This window comes from Caretta caretta, chromosome 27, assembly GCF_965140235.1.
Source record: "Caretta caretta isolate rCarCar2 chromosome 27, rCarCar1.hap1, whole genome shotgun sequence".
Lineage (NCBI taxonomy): Eukaryota > Metazoa > Chordata > Testudines > Cheloniidae > Caretta > Caretta caretta.
The window spans coordinates 2,949,622-2,971,534 of record NC_134232.1 but is presented as its reverse complement, the minus strand read 5'-3'; the positions used below and the strand labels follow the sequence as shown (position 1 = coordinate 2,971,534).

Below are 21,913 nucleotides of genomic sequence, written 5' to 3'. Positions count from 1 at the left end.
AATTCATATAAGTCACCTTAACAGTCGCGCATGTAAAAATAATAGCTTTTGCAATTAAATTCATTATAATTTTTAATCTGAAGTTTCAATAGCATAATTTTTTCAGATTAGCTTTTTTAAACTCTCAACCAGATTTAAATCCATGATTTTTTTTTTTTAAATTAAGTGATTTAAGTCACTCTCATTAAAATTGCTCCCCTCCGGTTGTGAATAGAGAAAAGTCAATTCAAGATTATTTAAAGTAAAAATAAAAATAAAAAAAAGACTAGTTAGGCTTGTTAGCTTCAGTGTTTACATATCAGAGTCATTTTTAGAGCTGAATGCCAGCACCTGCTGTTGTCACATCTGAAAATTAGGCCTACAAGCATAGTGTGATTAGAAGGCTACCACAGCTGGGAAGTTAAATTGTCTCTTATCATTTAGAGTCTCAAAGACCGTTGGCTTTCTTCTACTGTAGGTGCTACAAATACTATGATATAAAGACTTGTATGACTACCCTGGAAAGTAATAGTAGCTTCCAATACTACACTGGATCAGTTGTTATTCTGTTCCATTTACATTCCTGGGGTCAGTTCAGAATGGCTTCTTGGATTTGGAAGAACTCACCAATCAGATTGAGAGAGGAGTTCTCAGCCTTTTCAAATGCAACTTGACTATTTCCAACAACCAGACCCACATCAATCTGTGTGGAAGAAAACAAAAATAATTAAACCTTAATATCAGACTCAACTTCAAATTATTATTCTCTAGATGCTCCCTAGCAAGTCTCCGAACAGAGGCAAGAGACAGTAGCAAACAAGCTCCATTGCAAAAGGGATTTGTTTGGAAGTAAATATTAACTATGTCATGTTAGAGGCACCTCTCATTCTTCCTTAACACTATTCTTAGTGACACCCTGTAGCAGTATCTTTTAAACTCATAATATGCAAGCAGAATAAAGTCTATACCAGTCACATACAGTAACGGCTCACTTAATGTTGTAGTTATGTTCCTGAAAAATGCAACTTTAAGCGAAACGATGTTAAGCGAATCCAATTTCCCCATAAGAATTAATGTAAATGGGGAGGGTTAGGTTCCAGGGAAATTTTTTTCACCAGACTACACACACACACACACACACACACTATAACTTTTAAACAAACAATTGAATACTGTACACAGCGATCATGATTGTGAAGTTTGGCTGAGGTGGTGAAGTCAGAGGGTGGAATATTTCCCAGGGAATGCCTTACTGCTAAATGATGAACTAGCTTTTGGCTGAGCCCTCAAGGGTTAACTCATTGTTAATGTAGCCTCATACTCTACAAGGCATCACGAATTGATGGAGGCGAGACAGCATGGCAGACAGAGATAGAGACACACAGTCTGTGTGAGAGAAAGAGAGACGCGCATTGCCCCTTTAAGTAAGCTGACCCCACTCTAAGTACACTGCGTTATTAAGTAGATCAGCAAGCTGAGAGAGCAGCTGCTGCTGCCAGGAAGCTCCCTCCATCCTGAGCCCTGTTATGTGTTCCACCCCCCCCCATGGAGATGGGGTAAGTGAGGTGCAGGAGCAGGGGGGAGAGGGACATCCTGACATTAGCCCCCCGCTTTTCCCCCCAGCACCGCAAGCAGGAGGCTCCCAGGAGCAACTCCAAGGCAGAGGGCAGGAGCAGCACATGGCAGTGCAGGGAGGGACAGCTGAACTGCTGGCAATTGATAGACTGCTGGACGGCTGCCACACAGGGAACTTATGGGACCAGGGCGATGATAGGGGGGCTGCCGGTCAACCCTGGTTCCAAGCCCCCACTAGCTGCTCTTCCTGCAAGCAGTGGACAAAGCAGGCGGCTGCCAAACGACGCTGTAAGGGAGCATTGCACAACTTTAAATGAGAATGTTCCCTAATTGATCAGCAGTGTAACAATGAAACAACATTAACCAGGATGACTTTAAGTGAGGAATTACTGTATAAACTTAGTGCTTTAATAGGGCCAATTTCACAAAACTGAAAACAATTATGAGCCAAATCAGCTGGAAGGAAGAATTCAATCAGAAAAATGTGAATGATAATTGTGAGTCATTTAAAAACACCTTAATAGATGCCCAAAAAGCCACCATCCCACAATCGAGAAAGAAGGCTGTACTAATTAAAAAACCAACCTGGTTTAGAGGGGAAGTGAACGCAGCTACAAAAATTTTAAAAAATAATATGTAACAAATGAAACAAAGAGGAAGCTGATAGTAATGAATATAAAACTGAAGTTAGGAATTGTAGAAAATTGATAAGGGAAGCAAAGGGACACAAGGAAAAATCTATATCCAGAAGAGTTAAGGACTATAAGAAGTTTTTTAAATACTTTAGGAATAAAAAGAATCCTAACAACGGTATTGGTCCATGATTAGATGAAAATGGTAGAATTATCAACACTGCAGAAAAGGCAGAAGCGATCAATAAATATTTCTGTTCTGTACTTGGGGGAAAAAACAGATAAGCATGGTCATAGTGGGTAAGACCAATAGTCCATCTAGCCCAGTGTCTTGTCTTCCAACAGTGGCCAGAGCCAAATGCTTCAAAGCAATGAACAGAACAGGGCAATTATTGAGTGACCCATCCTATGTCATCCAGCCCCAGCTTCTGGCAGTCAGAGATTTAGGGACACCCAGAGCATGGGTTTGTATCCTTGACCATCCTGGAAAACAGACATTAATGGACCAATCCTCCATTAACGTATCTAATTCTTTTTTGAATCCACTTATACTTTTGGCCTTCACAACATCCCATGGCAATGAGTTCCACGGTGCTTTCTTTTGTTTGTTTTAAACCTGTTACCTATTAATTTCACTGGGTGACCCCAGATTCTTCTTTTATGTGAATGGATACCTAACACTTCCTTATTCACTTTCTCCATAAAATTCATGATATTATAGACCTTTATCATATTCCCCGCCCCCTTAGTCTCTTTTCTAAATTGAACAGCTCCAGTCTTTTTAATCTCTCCTCACTTGAAAGCTGTTCCATAGCCATCATCATTTTTGTTGCCCTTCTATGTACTTTTTCCAATTCTAATATATCTTTTTTGAGATGAGGCGACCATAAGTACACGCAGTATTCAAGGTGTGGGAGTATCATGGATTTATATAGTGGCATTATGATATTTTCTGTGTTATTAGTGATCTCTTTCCTAATAGTTCCTAACATTCTGTTAGCAGATTTTACAAAGAACTATCCATAATGACTCCAAAATGTTGGTAACAGCTAACTTAGAACCAATCATTTTGTACGTATAGCTGGGATTATACTTTCGAATGTGCATTACTTTACACTTATCAACATTTAATTTTATCAGCCATTTTGTTGCCCAGTCACCAAGTTTTGTGAGATCCCTTTGTAACTCTTCACAGTCAACTCTGGACTTAACTATCTTGAATAATTTAATATCATCTCAAACTTTGGCACCTCACTGTCTACTCCTTTTTCCAGATCATTTATGAATATGTTGAATAGCATAATTCTCAGTACAGAATCCTGAGGGACCCCGCTACTTACCTCTTTCCATTGTGATATAGTCTCATCATATAGTAATAACACTCTTTCCATTCCATTAATACCTCTGGAGGATGTTAAACTGAAGCTACTAAACTTATGACATTTTTAAATCAGCAGGTCCAGATAACTCATACGGAGGTTACTGACCTATAGCTTTCAGGTTCTTCGAGATGTGTGGTCCCAATCTGTATACTACACGTGGGTATGCATGCACTTCATGAGCTTGAGACCAGAGATTTGTAGCAAGCAGCGTTTATCTGAAATAGGTGCAATATCTAAAATAGGTGCATCTTAAAGTGATGCTGCTGAAGTTGCCTTTCTCCATAAAATTCATGATATTATAGACCTTTATCATATTCCCCGCCCCCTTAGTCTCTTTTCTAAATTGAACAGCTCCAGTCTTTTTAATCTCTCCTCACTTGAAAGCTGTTGCATAGCCATCATCATTTTTGTTGCCCTTCTATGTACTTTTTCCAATTCTAATATATCTTTTTTGAGGTGGCATGGGGAAGGGATTTACCTTTTCTGGGGAAGGGAGATGACCCAACTGGTAGCAAAGGAGGACACATGGAGAAATCCACTTAGACAGCCCTTGAGCAGATAATACTTGTCACTGATTTCATTCTGCTATAGCAACAAAAAGTCTAGGTGTTCTTCTAATTGGTTTCATTCTCTACAGATAAAAGGCCACAACTCATTTGACATCAAGAGACGGAAGTCTCTTCCCTTCCTCAGAAGCATAAAGTTTAGTAAAGAAAACTGGTAAGTGAATATTCTGATTGATGTGGAACTCAGATTGCCCTACACCTGAATTTCGGCTGGAGACAAAGAGAAACCTTCTCCTTATTAAATATGGTGTACGTGTGTGTGTGTTTCTAAGAGCATCATGGTGCCAGAGGGCAAGGGGCTCACTGATATCAGGGAGTGAGGTTCAGCAAGCCTGACCAATTCAGTATACCCCAATTCTCTTATATCATAAAAGGTGTTGTGTAAGGTATCATTGGAAAACCAATGACACCCTGATCTTGAGTGGTATATGTACGGTAAACATCCAAAGGACTGTACAAATATGAAGAAATTATGGGACTAAAGTGTGGAAAGGCAGACTCCTCCATCCAGGTGCAATCACAGACAACAGGCAATCGCAGTCAAGTGACCATTCACTGGCATATCAGAAGCTGCAAAGACAGATCAATTTGCATTGTAGAAAGCGCCACAGGGAAGAAACCAGCATGGAACCTTCCCCTTCAAACTCCATGGCACCTTTCTTCACAGCAGAGGCACTAGACTTTATGAAGATATATTTAAAAAGTTTACTGGACTATAAAAGAGAGGGACAAAGAACCCCGAGTTATCTTTCACCTAAGATGATGAAGGAGCAGAGACTTGGGACTTTGTGAGAGATCCTAACCATAGCGGTGGTGTAAGAAGCTTACCTTGAACCAGGACTGTAGTTTTATTAAGTCTTAGTCACTAGAAAGCATTTTTCACTTTTATTTGTTTTAAATCATTTCTGTTTATCCCCTACAACTGAACTCACTTAGCATCTCTTTTCAATTAAATAAACTTATTTTATTTTTATTCTAAATCAGTCCAGTACTGTGGTTTGATTAAAATGATTATTAACTCCAGCTAAAGCAACTAGCTACTGAGCTTTTCTCTCTTTAAAGGAGCAATGGACCTTATTACGACTCTGAATTTTTCAGGAGAGGGATGGACATTTCAGGGCAAATGGTTTTGGGGAAATTCGGGATTGGGGCTGTGTTGGGGCCACTTGGCTCATCCTAACCAAGGCGTGTGGTTACCAGAGCAGCTATGGTGTAACAAGCAGGCTGCTGGAATGAGAGTTGCTGAATCAGGGCTGCTCAACACACAGACATTCAGTGCACGCTTGTATGTTGGCTGGGAGTGTCTAGACAGGGTGTCATAAATATAAAGGGAAGGGTAAACCCCTTTGAAATCCCTCCTGGCCTCCTCTCACCTGTAAAAGGTTAAGAAGCTAAAGGTAACCTCACTGGCACCTGACCAAAATGACCAATGAGGAGACAAGATACTTTCAAAAGCTGGGAGGAGGGAGAGAAACAAAGGGGTCTGTGTGGCTGTCTATATGCTGTCTTTGCCAGGGATAGACCAGGAATGGAGTCTTAGAACTTTTAGTAAGTAATCTAGCTAGGTACGTATTAGATTATGATTTCTTTAAATGGCTGAGAAAAGAACTGTGCTGAATAGAATAACTATTTCTGTCTGTGTATCTTTTTTGTAACTTAAGGTTTTGCCTAGAGGGGTTCTCTATGTTTTGAATCTAATTACCCTGTAAGGTATCTACCATCCTGATTTTACAGGGGGGATTTCTTTATTTCTATTTACTTCTATTTTTATTAAAAGTCTTCTTGTAAGAAAACTGAATGCTTTTTCATTGTTCTCAGATCCAAGGGTTTGGGTCTGTGGTCACCTATGCAAATTGGTGAGGCTTTTTATCCAACATTTCCCAGGAAAGGGGGGGTGCAAGTGTTGGGAGGATTGTTCATTGTTCTTAAGATCCAAGGGTCTGGGTCTGTAGTCACCTAGGCAAATTGGTGAGGCTTTTTACCAAACCTTGTCCAGGAAGTGGGGTGCAAGGTTTTGGGAAGTATTTTGGGGGGAAAGGCGTGTCCAAATAGCTCTTCCCCAGTAACCAGTATTAGTTTGGTGGTGGTAGCGGCCAATCCAAGGACAAAGGGTGGAATATTTTGTACCTTGGGGAAGTTTTGACCTAAGCTGGTAAAGATAAGCTTAGGCGGTTTTTCATGCAGGTCCCCACATCTGTACCCTAGAGTTCAGAGTTGGGGAGGAACCTTGACACAGGGAGCTACAGCAGCCACATATTTTAAAGCACAACCTCTGACTGGTCTGGGTTGAACCCTAAAACATGACAGAGGATCTGCCATGAGAGCTCATATTTCACTAACCCTTCTAGCAGAAGTAAAGGTGACTAGGAAGCCAACCTTCACAGAGAGGCAGGACATGGTACAAGAGGCAGAGTTCAGAGGGAAGTGTTAAATGTGGAAAGTACAAGCTTGAGGTCCCCATTTGGTGCTGGGTTCATAACTGATGGAAAGGCTCTAATCAGACCTCTCAGGAATGTGACTGTTGTGGGATGAGAAAAAAATAGTATAGTCTTCAAATAGAGGATGAAAAGTGCTGATTGCTGCTAGGTGAACCCACAGAGAGCGAACAAAAAAAGCCCAGTATCTTGAGAGGAAGGACATGGTCAAGAATAGCAGGAAGAACCACAGCCGCAGAACAAAAAGGGTTCTGTTGCATGCAGGTGGAAATGTGTCTCCATTTAGCATCTTCTAATGGAGTATCTTCTGCTCTGGCTGAGAGTGGACTGGATGTTCTCTGAACTTGAATGTTTTAAGTTTGACACCCATCCAAACACCAGGCGTGAGCTGGAGGGGGTCCGGATTGGGGGTGTCTAGTTATGCTGTTCTCCTCAGTCAACAGATCCGGGAAGGATCAGATAGATGCTGATGGAAGGTTGAGTTGACATTCACAGAATGTCTGGAAACCAAAAGTGTCTGGGCCAATTGGGCACAATGAGAATGACTCAAGCTTTGCTGTGACTCATCTCAGTACTGGTGGTAGTACTGGAATGGGAAGAAAGGCATACTTCAGATGGTTTGTCCAGGAGAGAAGGGTGTCGCCTTTGGAGTCCCTGCCCAGAGCTGCTCTGGAGCAATATAGGTTGAATTTCTTGTTTGCTTGGGAAGCAAAAAGGTCTCAGGATGGCATTACCCACTGGGTGAATATCTCGCTCAGGATGGAATTGTGTAACTCCCATCCGTGGTCTAGGGAGAAGTGTCTGCTGATATTGTCCACCAGAGAGCTCTGTGCCCTCAGAAGGTATGTTACCAGGTGTGTTATGCAGCTCCTGATGCACCAGTTCCATAAGCTGACTGCCTCTACACAAAGAAGAAGGGATCTTGCCCCATCCATTTTGTTTATGTAGAAGAAAATCAGCATGTTGTCTGACATCATTTGAAAGTAGCTGAAAGGAATCAGTGGGAGGAATGCATTGCAGGCGAGGCAGACTGCTCTCAGCTCTAGAAGGTCTATGCATCCTGACTTCTCTAAGGGTCCAAATGCCTTGCACAGTATGAGTGCCCATAGAGGCTCTCCATGCTATGGGGGACGCATCTGATGATGATGGTCATGTTGGCTGCGAGTGAGACAAAAGGTACTCCCACACATCAGAACCAGTTTTGTCCACCAAACAAAAGAGGCTGAGAACTTGACAGGAACTGTTACTTTAGTAATCATGTTGGTTCTGTCTAAAGAGTAAACAGAACTAAGCCAATCCTGCAGACAATGGAGATGGAGTCTGGCAAACAGCATTACAGAGGTACATGAGACTTAGTAGAGAAAGACAGACCCTGATTGTGATTCAGGTATAATTAGTCATGGCATGGAACCTCTCCATCAGGAGGTAGATCCTTGCTGAAACTGAATCTAGTCTATAGAGGACTTTTCTTTGTTTATGCAGACTCCCAAGGATGCAAGGAGACTGCGTAAAAAGATGGTTACTGACTGGATCTCCTGACTGGATCTGCCCATCAGCAGCCAATTGTCCAAGCATGGGGAAATAGCATAACCATTTCATCTCATCTGGGCCACTACCTCTGAGAACTCCTTGCCAGAGGATGTTGTAAAGACCAAGACCATAACAGGGTTCAGAAAAGAACTAGATAAGTTCACGGAGCATAGGTCCATCAATGGCTCTTTGCCAGAAGCTGGGAATGAGCAACAGGGGATGGATCACTTGATGATTATCTGTTCTGTTCATTCCCTCTGGGGCACCTGGCACTGGCCACTGTCGGAAGACAGGATACTGGGCTAGATGGGCCTTTGGTCTAACCCCGTATGGCCATTCTTATGTTCTGAGAAGGAGTGACTGAAAAAGATTTGGGAGGGGTGAGGAATGGAGAATAATCAGCTGAATCCAAGCTTCCAGTGTGACTCTGTGGCTAAAAAGGCTAATGTGATCCTGAGAGGAATAAACCAGGGGGAAAAGTAGGCCCTGGTGAGACTGCTGCTGGACTATTGCATCCAGTTCTGGTGTCCACAGTTCAAGAAGGATGTTGATAAATTGGAGAGGGTTCAGAGAAGAGCCACAAGAATGATTAAAGGATTAGTGTTAAATTCCAGGAGTTCAATCTATTTAGCTTAACAAAGAGAAGGCTACGGGTGAGAAGGAACATTGCTTGCAGGTTCTCTTTGCTTCCCCATCAGAAGTCATTTTTCTGTGGGGAAGCAAAGAAACCTGTGCATGCGCAGTGGCACCAAATTCCACCAGGAATAACATATGGCTGAGAACGCCAAGAAGAATGATAGTTTCTTTCTTTTTTTTCCCCCTTCTGGTATCACTACAAATAAGAGTTAAGTTGTTTGGAAACATTAATTGTGCATTTCCATTCCAAGCATGTCAGTAAAGTTGATGAGCATGAGAAGAGAATAAGACCCATGTCCTTTGGGATTAGTTCCTAGCATGAATTCCACCTACCTTTTGTTTCTTGCTTGTGCCAGGCTCCCCTTTGAGAATGCTGGGATCCATGGCTTCAATATCCTTCACCAACAGGCCAAAAAGTTTATCATTGAAACTGAACACAAGCTGTGGAAGGAGGTAAAGAAGAAAACCATTAATTTAACTTGTTCAAAAGATGCTAGGACTTCAATGGGAGTAGAGTAGGAGGAACAGGAACAGGATTTGAGGGAAGACAAAATCTTAAGCAGACAGTTGACTGAAAAAGAAGTAGCCCGCTCCTGTCACTAGTCGAGAGAATTAAAATCCTACTCTACAGAACAAAACAACATTTCACCTTTTGCAATTAAATTCTTCAAAGATGGTCAAATTTAAAACTGGCCTACAGTTATGTCTCTTATAAAACATCACAGGCAACGGGTTGGGGGAAACTGCAGAAAACCATTGACCTATATTTTGTGGAAAAGATAGTTTAGAATATCCTTATCTGCAGATTAGTTTATTACAGAAGTTCTCTGATGCTGTGACCTCTGTCCTCTCTTCGGTATGGAGTAGAGCACAGTAGCAAACAGTAAGGCTTACTGTTTGCAGGAAGATTTTACAGACTGCATAACTGCCAACCATGTGCTCAGTCCACAAGGGCCACAGCTGCCTCCCTGTGCTTGAGGTATTATCAAGAGACCCTTAGTAGCAAACAGTAAGGCTTCCTAAAAGCCATTATCTCCTCAAGGACATAACAGACCCTTGGTCCAACACTTATAACAGATAACATTTAAACCAATACCTTAAAATAATAATAAATGTTTGCAACTCTATGGAACCTTACACCTGATGATCTCAAAGTGCTTTAAAATCAATAGATTAAGTCTCAACCACCTTCCAAGACCTGCAAATGTTCCTATTTTACTTCCGGGAAACTGAGGCACAAAGAGATTAAGTGACTTGCCCAGAGTCATACAAGAATTACATCCAGTTACATCAAGTCTGAATTTGACCCAAAATCTGTGACCAAGTTGGCACCAGAACCCAGATCTCATAAGGCTTTGATTTTCTTTATGGGGAGGGCTATGGAAAACTCAGGTTTTGTACCACTTTACTCAGGTTGTCCCTACAGACAATGAAGCACTTATTGTTATAGACCGTCTCTGATAGTGAGACACGCCCTCTGCTCAAAGTGATGGAAATGCTCAGCAATACGAACAGTTTGGTTAAACATTCCTTAATATTTCATAATACAGAACCTACCAACAGTATGATATTTGTCACCTCACTAGAGTTGAATGGAAGTGATGGAAACTATAGCAGTGAATTCACACACCTGCTGTCCGACTGAGAAAGCCAGACTGTTGAACTGCTGGATGAATTCAGCTGCCATCTTGTCTGTATCATACGGGTTGGCATCAATGCTCTTCTTCTGCAAAAAGTCTATCTCAATTGTCATAGTGCCGATGCACTGCTTGGTCTTGTCGAAAGTGTATGGAGAAACTGGAAAAACCCCACATATTTCAGCATGGTGAAAACCCAGTATAACCTTGACAATGCACCTAACATGCTATAAACTGGATTGTACACTCTCCCAGCTATATAAGGGAACACCACTACTATAGCCTAGCAAGTGTGATTCACAGAAAACATTTCACCCCACACTTGAAAAATGCCAATTACAATATAAGAATTTATTTCTATGATAATAATTATCTGGTTCTTTGCAAAAATTCAGTCTACTTGTTCAGATAGAAGTTCTTCATTGATCTGACGGTAGAAGACAAGTGCAAGACGAAAAAAACAAAGTAAATGGATCTTTACATTGAAAAGCACTACAATATGTTTAGAACTTGGAATCGGGAGTCCCCAGAATCCCTACCGTATGTGATGAAGTATCCCATTTTACAACTTCATCAAGCTTAAAATGCACAGTTTAATGCTGAAGAATCATTTGTGATTGCATGATAGGTTTACGTTATAAATCTCATATGCTTCCAAAATGGTATTTAAATACTCTCAAACAAGTGACTGGAAATGCTTAAAACACAAGAGACACACCTTTGTAAAAGATTTGCATTAAATCCACAAAAGCCATTTAGACCACTGGGCTAGCACTGTAGTACAACTGGCTAACACTTTGTACTTAGATAATGCCTTTTAACCATGGTGTTTGAAGGAGGTCATTACATACAGTCATTCTGATTTTACAGACTGTGTAACTGCCAACCATGTGCTCAGTCCACAAGGGCCACAGCTGCCTCCCTGTCTCCAATGGGAGGAATCAGTTTGAGACTGGGGCTCACTGAGATTAAGAGCACAATCATCCTCCCTCCCCCACTTCTCCCAACACCACCCTGAAATAACAGTGCTGGCAGTTGTGCTTGAGGTATTAACAAGAGACCCTTCCCGCACACAAACAAATTGCAGGGAATCCAAGTTACCTATATCAAAGCGATACAAAGTAGTGAAATCATAGAACCATAGGTTTCAGAGTGGCAGCCGTGTTAGTCTGTATTCGTAAAAAGAAAAGGAGTACTTGTGGCACTTTAGAGACTAACCAATTTATTTATTAGTCTCTAAGGTGCCACAAATACTCCTTTTCTTTTTCCATAGAACCATAGAATATCAGGGTTGGAATGGACCTCAGGAGGTCATCTAGTCCAACCCCCTGCTTAAAGCAGGACCAATCCCCAATTTTTGCCCCAGATCCCTAAATGGCCCCCTCAAGGATTGAACTCACAACTCTGGGTTTAGCAGGCCAATGCTCAAACCACTGAGCTATCCTTCCCTTGCCTAGATAATTAGCGGTTCCAGGAAATCTACCTACTCCATACCAGATTCTCAGTACTAATCCTTCAGTTCTAACAGTGACCTACAAACACTTTTATTAGAGAATTCTTCTGGGCTCCTCCTCCTCAAACATCTCTCAGCTCTGCCCCCCAGCTGGCTGAAGAGATTTGATTTAATTGGGGATGGGTCCTGCTTTTGAGCAGGGGGTGGGACTAGATGACCTCCTGAGGTCCCTTCCAACCCTGAGATTCTGTGATTCTATGAAGAGACATAGCTCCTTCATAGCAGGGGCAGTATGCAAAAAGCATACAGGACGGCATGCCCTCTGTCAATGCACATCATTGTGTACACACCGTGGCGGTTTGCTCTAAACCGAGGGTATTCCACGCTCCTTTGCTTTGCTACCGAGCAGCGTGCATTCTGGGATTTTTCTCACTGTGCATTGTGAAATACATAGTGGAAGCCAGGCTAGTTCAAAATTTTAAATAATCCCATGATTCATCCATCTCCATACTTCCTTTAGGGGTGGGCTAGCACCATATTCAAATTGTTGTTGGCCAGCATGGACCCAACAGTGCTCTGCATTGCTATGCTGCAAATGTGCAGAGGCTGTTGGAGCTGTATTTCAGCACTCAAAGCCAGACGAGTTAGGCTTCGAAGTTCACCAGCTGCACCAGCAAGCAGACGATCTGGCAGCAGCTCCTCCAGCTGCTAGAGGATCTTTAGCAATGGTGGAAGCAGGACAAGGAAGGCAGAGGAACACACAGAGCAGCTGACAGCAAAGAACCTGTTCCTGGAGCAGCTTCACTTTGTGCTGCACTGTCTCTGGGCTTGGGAAACCAATGCAGACTGGCGGGAAAGGTTTGTTCACATCTGGGATGACCAGCAGTGTCAAGAGAATTTCAGGATTGGAAATGCAACCTTACTAAAGATATCTGCTAAACTGACCAGCACCTACAGCAGCAGCATACCAACATGCAGTGCCTCGTACCAATTGAGAACACCCAGTTTATCTTCCATTTCCCTGGTTAATGAAGCCATTCACAGCCTGCTTGGACGGAAAGACAAATCTTTTTAACTACTCACTCAGTAGTTGAAGAATGGGAGTGGAGTGTGCATTTAGCCATTTGAAAGGGAGATGGCACTGTCTGTGGAATAGGTGGGAGCAGCAGAAAAAAAATCCCCAAGATCACAGCACCATGTTGTATTTAAAAAATATTTATGAGACTATGGGAGAAAACCTCAGCAATGGCGGGAGGCAGAGGTGGAAAGATGTACTCAATAGTTTGATAGATTTCAGAGTAGCAGCCGTGTTAGTCTGTATTCGCAAAAAGAAAAGGAGTACTTGTGGCACCTTAGAGACCAACCAATTTATTTGAGCATAAGCTTTCGTGAGCTATGCATCCAATGAAGTGAGCTGTAGCTCACGAAAGCTTATGCTCAAATAAATTGGTTAGTCTCTAAGGTGCCACAAGTACTCCTTTTCAATAGTTTGAGCAACCAGCTAGGTGTCTAATACAAAATGCAAACAGGCGGGACACTATTCATCAGAGTCTATTACTGAGTAGCCCCAAGAATGAAAATGCTGAAGAATCACTGATTTAGAATGCAGACCATTTTGTGATTCTGTTAATACAAGTCCAGTTTACAGATGATCCTAAAGATAATGCCACTGATTCAAACAGAGCTACTCCAGAGATGAACTTGTCCCAAGGTATTTTTATAAACGAAAACTATTTTTTGACTGGCTGAAAAGGATTTTTTTTAATTTATCAATGAATAACGGCCAGCTACCCATCAATCTCAACATGTGCTGACCAAACACCCTGGTCTAATCAAGCAATAATCTTGATGCAGAATAGACTTCTACATTTAATGTAGCCGCAAAGTCATCATCTCTGTGACAGTGTTCAGTTACTGAAATTTTATTTCTGTTATGGCAGAAGATTAACATTGTCTGAATCATTTTCTCTGATGCATGTCACATACGATGCTCATTTTTGGCCTACTCCTTAGAGGAGCACCCGCTGCTCCCGTGTTCTCTACCGGCTGAATTCTAGCTGGCTTAGAGAGTACAGTCGTAAGAAGAAAAGGAGTACTTGTGGCAGCTTAGAGACTAATCAATTTATTTGAGCATAAGCTTTCGTGAGCTACAGTTCACTTCATCATGTCATTTATCCAGTTATCCATAACAGCATTGCTTTTTAAAAGACACTACTTGAGGTGAGAAAGGGAAACAATCATCAGTTCCTACCTTGCTTATTTGTGAGCAACAGAATCTTTCACCCTATTCAATGGAGAAGATGGAGTAAGCAGTTAGATTTGCTAATGAAGTATCTAACCCACATTATGATGGGCAAGAGATTGAATGGAACTTAAGATGTCATAGATTCAGATCTATGTTGCCTGGGAACGGGGTGAACTGGAGAAGAAAGATAGTCACAACTTTTTCTCCTGCTACTTACTTAATTTAAAATTAAATTAAGCTGCCTATGCTTCCTCTTCCCCTGTACTATGCCACTTCCCCCACTAAAACTTACTATGATTGGTGCACCTTGGAAGGCAGACCTGTTTTTCTCCAGTCTGCCCAAACTCCCAAGCCAAATCCTAATTGCTAGCATCAGTTTAAAACCTAATTCTGTAATGAGATCTGCTAACACAGACCCTTACACCTGAAAAGATTCCCACTGAAGACAATGGAACAGCGTGCAGGTGTTTAGAACCTGAAATAACGGATCCCACTACAGGACGGGAACCTCTGTTTATAACCTCTTGAAGGAAGAGCCTTTATGTTGTACTATGCTAGTAAAGCACCAGTGCACATCTATGGATGGGACAACACACTGTTAAATACTAGAGGCTGCAAAGGCTCAACAGCGCCAGTCTTTGACAACACTCACCTTCCCACTTCATCCCCAATCTGCATCTGAAGTCACCCAATCGTGTGTGTTTAGCATTTCCAAAGATCAGGCCTCTTATGTGCCTCAATGTGTAGAAGACTAAATTTAGAACCCAACTTTGAAAAATCTTGGCTTACCAACCAGATTCTTTTTAACTGCCCTCCAATTTTGAAGCCCTATTCGTGAGAGCTGTCTTCCCCATAAATTCATGCTTCCTGAAGAAACTCACGTGGAGCAAACAGCAGATTATTTTATGATGTTGCTGTATTCATCTTGACACATTTTGTAACAATATGTCATGTCAAGAAACCTCATCTTCAACCATTATGAGGTTTGGACAAGACATTCTCAGACATGAACTCAAACTCTAAGAGTGATGGGGGATCAGAAGGCTTGCAGCCAGATAACAGAAGGACTTCTAGACAAGGAAAAAAGGTATCAGGTATATTCAGGATAAGTGAAATATAAGTACTAATTAATCTTTTAACGCAGGTCCTACAGGCCCTCAGGAGGCCCGCAAGATATTTAGCTTAGCCAAATTAGGCCTTAGTGTTTAGGATAAATTAAGTTAATAATAAGCCTCTGAGCTTGTGTAAATATTTGTGTTATGCTGATGTTTGGATAATAATGTCTAGGAGATCAGCAGACATCCCAAGATGACCACTGATAGCCTTCATGAAATATTAGAGACATCCTTCAGGTAACTACCAGTTACTATGGTGATAAAGTGAAATAAGTATTAATGAGTATAAGGAGAACCAATGAGTTAGCCTGTGAAAAACGAGGCACTCCAAAAATAGTGGGGTGTGGAAGTTCAAGAAAGCAAAAGGAGTTAAAACCTTCATAAATATGTATGCTGTTCCATAAGCATCAGCATAACACATTACAAAAGCTGTATCCTGTGTGCGTGGGCAGAGGGGACACCAGTATGAGAATGACTGGTGGTGATTATAGTGAGGAGAAGGATGACTACGATGACTAATACTTTGGATTTTTCCACAGGCATGGTGTGACTAATGCAAATGCTTTACGTTCTGTACTGGCCTGTCTCTCCTTTACCAGATTGCAGTGTGTACTGTTTAGTTGGCTAATAAAATAACTATTACAGAAAAAGCATTATGTATTCTTTCGTGCCCCCTAGGGTCCCCCTTCTACTAATAATCTCTCTACTGTAGTCAGTCTTGGGGGCTGAACTCTCAAAGATTAAAGTAGGTGTAAACCCTCACCTTGGAATCAGTAATTGGTGAAAAGTACCCCATAACTATAGATAAGGCTTCAGGCTAAAGATCTGGCACACTCCAGCTCAGTTCAGCTTTAGTCTGTAAACCATATCAAGAATCATGTCTGATAAGTTTATGTTAAGTGCTTGACCTACCATCTATGTCTTGTCCAATGGAGAGGCCGGCCCATTTTCTCTGTAAAAAAACAAAAACAGAAGTTGCAAAGAGATAACCATTCACCCAGATTACAGATACCAGCTCACAGGAGAGCCTACTTCCTCACTGTGAGCTTCAGGAAATGTAGGGAGCCCAGTCTGAACAACAAAGCAGATAGAATAAAACCAGGGCTGTCAATTAATCACAGTTAACTCACACAATTAACTCAAAAAAATTAACTATGATCACACTGAAACAATAGAATACCAACTGAAATTTATCAAATATTTTTGGATGTTTTTCTTCATTTTCAACTATATTGATTTCAATTACAACACAGAATACAAAGTGCATAGTGCTCACTTTATATTATTTTTATTATAAATATTTGCACTGTAAAAACAAAAAAAAATAGTATTTTTAAATTCACCTCATACAAGTACAGTAGTGCAATCTCTTTATCATGAAAGTGCAACTTACAAATGTTGGGGTTTTTTGTTACATAACTGCACTCAAACAAAACAATGTAAAACTTTAGAGCCTACAAGTCCACTCCGTCCTACTACTTGTTCTGCCAATCGCTAAGAGAAACAAGATTTTTTTACATTTATGGGAGATAATGCTGCCCTCTTATATACAATGTCACCTAAAAGTGAGAACAGGCGTTTGCATGGCATTGTTGCAGCTGGCATTGCAAGATATTTATGTGCCGGATGCGCTAAAGATTCATATGCGTCTTCATGCTTTGGCCATCGCTCCAGAGGACATGCTTCCATGCTGATGACACTCCTTAAAAAAATAATGCATTTATTAAATTAGTGACTGAACTCCTTGGGGGAGAACTGTATGTCTCCTGCTCTGTTTTACCCGCATTCATGTTATTTCACGTTATATTTCATGTTATAGCAGTCTCGAATGATGACCCAGCACATATTGTTCGTTTTAAGAACACTTCACTGCAAATTTGACAAGGCAAAGAAGACACCAATGTGAAATTTTTAAAGATAGCTACAGCATTCGACCCAAAATTTAAGAATCTGAAGTGTCTTCCAAAATTTGAGAGGGATGAGGCGTGGAGCATTCTTTGGTCTTAAAAGAGCAACACTCTGATGCGAAAACTACAGAACCCAAACCACCAAAAAAGAAAATCAACCTTCTGCTGGTGGCATCTGACTCAGATGATGAAAATGAACATGCGTTGGTCCCCACTGCTTTGGATCGCTATTGAGCAGAATCCGTCATCAGCATGGATGCACTGTCCTCTGGAACAGTGGCTGAAGCATCAAGGGACATACAAATCTTCAGTGCATCTGGCATGCAAATATCTTGTGATGCTGGCTACAACAGTGCCATGCAAATGCCTGTTCTCGTTTTCAAGTGACACTGTAAACAAGAAGCAGGCAGCATTATCTTCTGCAAATGTAAACAAAATTGTTTGTCTGAGCGATTGGCTGAACAAGGACTTGTAAGCTCTAAAGTTTTAGATTGCTTTATTTTTGAATGCAGGTTTTTATTGTACATAATTCTACATTTGTAAGTTCACCTTTCATGATAAAGACATTGCACTATCGTACTTGTAGTAGGTGAATTGAAAAATACTATTTCTTTTGTTTTTTACAGTGCAAATATTTGTAATAAAAGATATAAAGTGAGCACTGTACACTTTGTATTTTGTGTTGTAATTGAAATCAATATATTTGAAAATGTAGAAAACATACAAAAACATTTAAACAGTATTCTATTAATCTTTTTAATCGCAATTAATTTTTTTAATCGCTTGACTGCCCTAAATAAAACCTAACAAAATACTTTGTAAGAGGTAACAAAAAACACAACAATGACAAAACCCTTACAGAATGTCATCATTTTGCCATTTGGTGGCTTTGACTGTACTGTAACCAAGTTCTGTGAAACCATTCATGTTTAATCCCACAGAGAATAGTTACAACAGCTCTTGAAGACAGAAATGATTAAGTGCAGCCTTGTTAACAAAAGTGAGCTCATGACTCCAGCACATCCCTGATGATGAAAGAAACAGTATTTTTCCTGCCATTCAGTTCAGTCCACTGCTCAAGCACACGCACTGTATGAAGATTAAAGGGGAGATGTATCTCAACAGGCAGAAAAGAGTATGGTCCACTTTACACTCATTTTAAATGGGTGATTGTGTGAAAACTCTCATTGGGGAAAATATTTATAATGCATTGTATTATAGTTTATGTTCTTTTGAGATCTTTCAGTGAATGAGAAATTAGGTATTATAAAAAAGATATTTAAGTGAATTTCAGTAGGTCTAAAGGATTCTTACAGAACAGAGAAGGAATGGACAAGTGGTTTAATGTACTCTGAGTGAAATTCTATGGCCTGTGTTACACAGTGAGACTAGAATGATGATGATCACAACAACCCCTTTCTTGGGGTCAGAATTTAATAGAATTTAATGAATAGAATTTAACTTATTGATATGGTCTGGATTGTGGTTTGATTGCAGCACTCACTATACTTTCACCATTGCATACCAAAGCTAAACATTTCTCATTCCAGTGACTAAATCATTCTTGACCATAAATCTCTTTACAGATTTGCAGCCAATTCAGCTTTTTTAGTTCCCAATTTCTTGGGCAGAATTATTGAGATCCACAACAAAATTATTGCTTATTGCTGAAATTTCTAGTATTATTCATTAGCTGGCCCTTTCAAAAACATCAAGCATAGTTACGTTCCTGAATTTCATTGTCTAGCCATATCGGGGTCTGTCCCTCTTTTGATGCATATGTAATTTCCATTAACATTAGTAGGAGTTACAAACAAAGCATACTCCAGTGTTGACTGTTGCTACTTTCTTGGAAAATAGTTCTAATGAATTAAATAATCTCTAGACACTACTTTAGCAAGGCACAATGTAAAGTAATGGTTAGCAAGAACAATACCCTGATTGCCCAGGCCCAGAAACCAATGGAGAACATCATCATATGTATAACGCAGGCTGCACTGAAATTTTTTTTTTAAATCAGAAATTACTCAGTTGAAAACATTAATTCAGCAGCATTTGTAGCAGATCTTATCAGCAAGATGAAACAAACTAAACTGAAAAGAAAATTCCTATTTACATTTACTCCTCAGCACTGGAGACACTTCCCTAGTTGCATTTTAAGAAAAAAGTCTCTCAGCAGCTATATTTCAAAGCAGTTTCTGCTTTATTCACTTGGGGAAGTGTTTGTCAGCATGGCAGCACCTACTGGAACCTTGAATTAGACGTACACACTGCAACCCACTGCTGCCAAGCATCTTATACTTCTCATTATTTTCCAGGCTCCTGTCATAGAAGTAGCATATGGAGCATCAGTAGAAAAGGATTATGTTTTTCCTGATTAAGACATAATGGAGCATATGACAACCTTACAAAATTCTGTACACCGACTCACCTCAACAAGCATAGAGTAACTTTTTCATCAGCATGATAAGAGTGAGAAATTAGCTTTTGTGCATACACTGATATATTTATGACATCCTCTGAGGCTAATGTACTGCAGAGAATAGGAGACGAACCAGAAGAACTGCATGATTTAATAGATCTTTTCTTGCTCTCACATTTAGATTCTATAACAGAGGACAGTAAAGCAGCTACAATGTATATGCTTATTCCATTATAACCTCTTAAAAAGAAAAGAAAAGAAAAGAAAAGAAAAGAAAAGAAAAGAAAAGAAAAGAAAAGAAAAGAAAAGAAAAGAAAAGAAAAGACAGTCAAGGGCCAACAGGAAGTTAGCTGCACCTATCTCAGAGTAGGCCAAATCCTCAAATAAGCTGATATGAATTAAACAAAAAGCATTTCTGGAGAAAAGTTGGCAAACATGTTTTCTTTCATAATTTGAATGTGCTGAATCTGAAGATGATGTTTACCAAGCTGAAATCTGAACTTTAAGGCTAACGTTTGTAACTTTAAAAAAAATAAATAAATAGACAGTAAAGGAGAGATTCTAAATATGGAATATGTTCCTAATTTGGAATACTGTGCTATCAGAAAATGCAGGGAGTGATCTCTGGTCATGTGATGATATGCACTTGAATTTTGTTGGTTTTGCAGTAAGGCTGACATTTAGTAGTTAGTTTCTTCAATCTTTTTCATTGTTGTATGCGGTGTTGTAGCCATGTCGGTCCCAGGATATTAGAGAGACAAGGTGGGTGAGGTAATTTGTTTTACTGGACCAACTTCTGATGGTGAGAGAGACAGAGAAGCTTTCAAGCTTACACAGAGCTCTTCTTCGGGTCTGGAAAACTTACTCAGTGTCACAGCTAAATACAAGATGGAACAGACTGCTTAGCATAAGTAGTTAACACACATTTTAAGCAACCACTCAACCACTTCACCTTGAATCTTGTCTTTAGCTGTGATTCTCTGAGTACCTTTCCCAGACCTGAAGAAGAGCTCTGTGTAACCTCAAAAGCTTGTCTCTCTCACCAACAGAAGTTGGTCCTCCAATAAAAGATATTACCTTATGCATCTTGGTTCTCTAACTACTTTTCAAGTATTTTTGATGTGAGGAGTTCAATGCATTGCTATACATTACACAAAGAATCATAAATAACAAAGTATGACATACTTTATTTCCATAAATTCTCCTCTTTCAAAAATATAAATTGCTAGCTAATTATTAGTCCTAACCACTAACCTAACCTAAAGCTCACTTTTGCATACAGTATGAGTTGAGTATCGATTTGGATACCTATGCCATGGCACAAGCTACATATTGGTATTGTTATTTGTTCAATATCCATTTGGTAGTTGGTAATTATATTTATTAGTATCATCAGGTATTGCACAGATCCTTAAACAGTAGCTTACGAACAATGCATTATTTATCAAGATGTGAAAAAACACAGTTTTTGCTTCTAGTGAACAGGGATTGGCTACAATATAAGAGGCAACCAATGCAAGACACTCAGGGATTTCCAAAATTGTGATGCAATTGATAAGAGTTCTAACAGCTCTTCAGTCTGAACGCAGGCAATCATTACTTTGCATTAAAAACTGTTATGCAACGTACACAGGCAAAATTAGCAAACTTCATAAATCTGCTAAAGCTACTTCACCAACCAGTAAGGGTTAACTGCAAACCTGATCTTGCGTTACAATCAGCAAAACCTCGACAGTGTTTTGGAGCAAGCTCCCCTTAGTGAACTTTGCATTTTCTGCCAGGATGGATGTTCCAAATAAAACTTTCTTCTGTAGCAACATTCAAAATGAACAAACAAGAGGCAACTGAGTATGAACATGAGCACTGTGTACCTGAAGTAAGTGACCTTATAGATTCAGAAGGGAACTACCACACTAAATGCAGTAAGCATATCTTGAGAAAATTAACAAAAACTAAGCATGAAACCACTCATAGTGGTACTGACTTGCCAATGGTCTGCCTTAGTAATAAGTCAAAAAAGGCTGTGTTTTGGAACTTTCACAGGTATGGACTCATTACTGTCTTCTCTCAAACAAAGCTGGTGGAGCAGTCCCATGTTCATTTGTGAGCCTTACAGCAGTCTCCAAAGAAAAACTTATTCTACATCTTGATGGTGCTTACGAGTTCACTGTTTTACATGATCAACTTGCTTCCGACACACACACGTTATTAATGCCTGTCAAATTCCATCGCATCTCTTTCTCTAAATTGTTAGTGCAGGAGAAGAAAAATCATCATGCATTTCAGTTTACAAGACTGATCTGGAAGATGAATTTCCCTCAATGGTACACGTAGCATTGAAATTACGCTCAGGTATACTTGCTCATCCTGGATACCATGCGCTAAACACCAGTAAAGAA

General features: G+C 40.2%; 1 protein-coding gene across 3 annotated transcripts in view; it reads right to left on the bottom strand.

The window, feature by feature from the left end:
- The window catches only part of NSF (N-ethylmaleimide sensitive factor, vesicle fusing ATPase), a 188,707-nt gene that overhangs the window by 123,666 nt on the left and 43,128 nt on the right, over nucleotides 1–21,913 (bottom strand). For all 3 annotated transcript variants that reach the window (XM_048829795.2, XM_048829796.2, XM_048829799.2), the window contains exons 4-7: nucleotides 16,098–16,137; nucleotides 10,366–10,532; nucleotides 9,069–9,176; nucleotides 607–682 (exon numbers count right to left, since the gene is read on the bottom strand). In XM_048829795.2, the coding sequence (XP_048685752.1) occupies nucleotides 607–682; nucleotides 9,069–9,176; nucleotides 10,366–10,532; nucleotides 16,098–16,137 (391 nt within the window). The remainder of the gene's footprint in view (nucleotides 1–606; nucleotides 683–9,068; nucleotides 9,177–10,365; nucleotides 10,533–16,097; nucleotides 16,138–21,913) is intronic.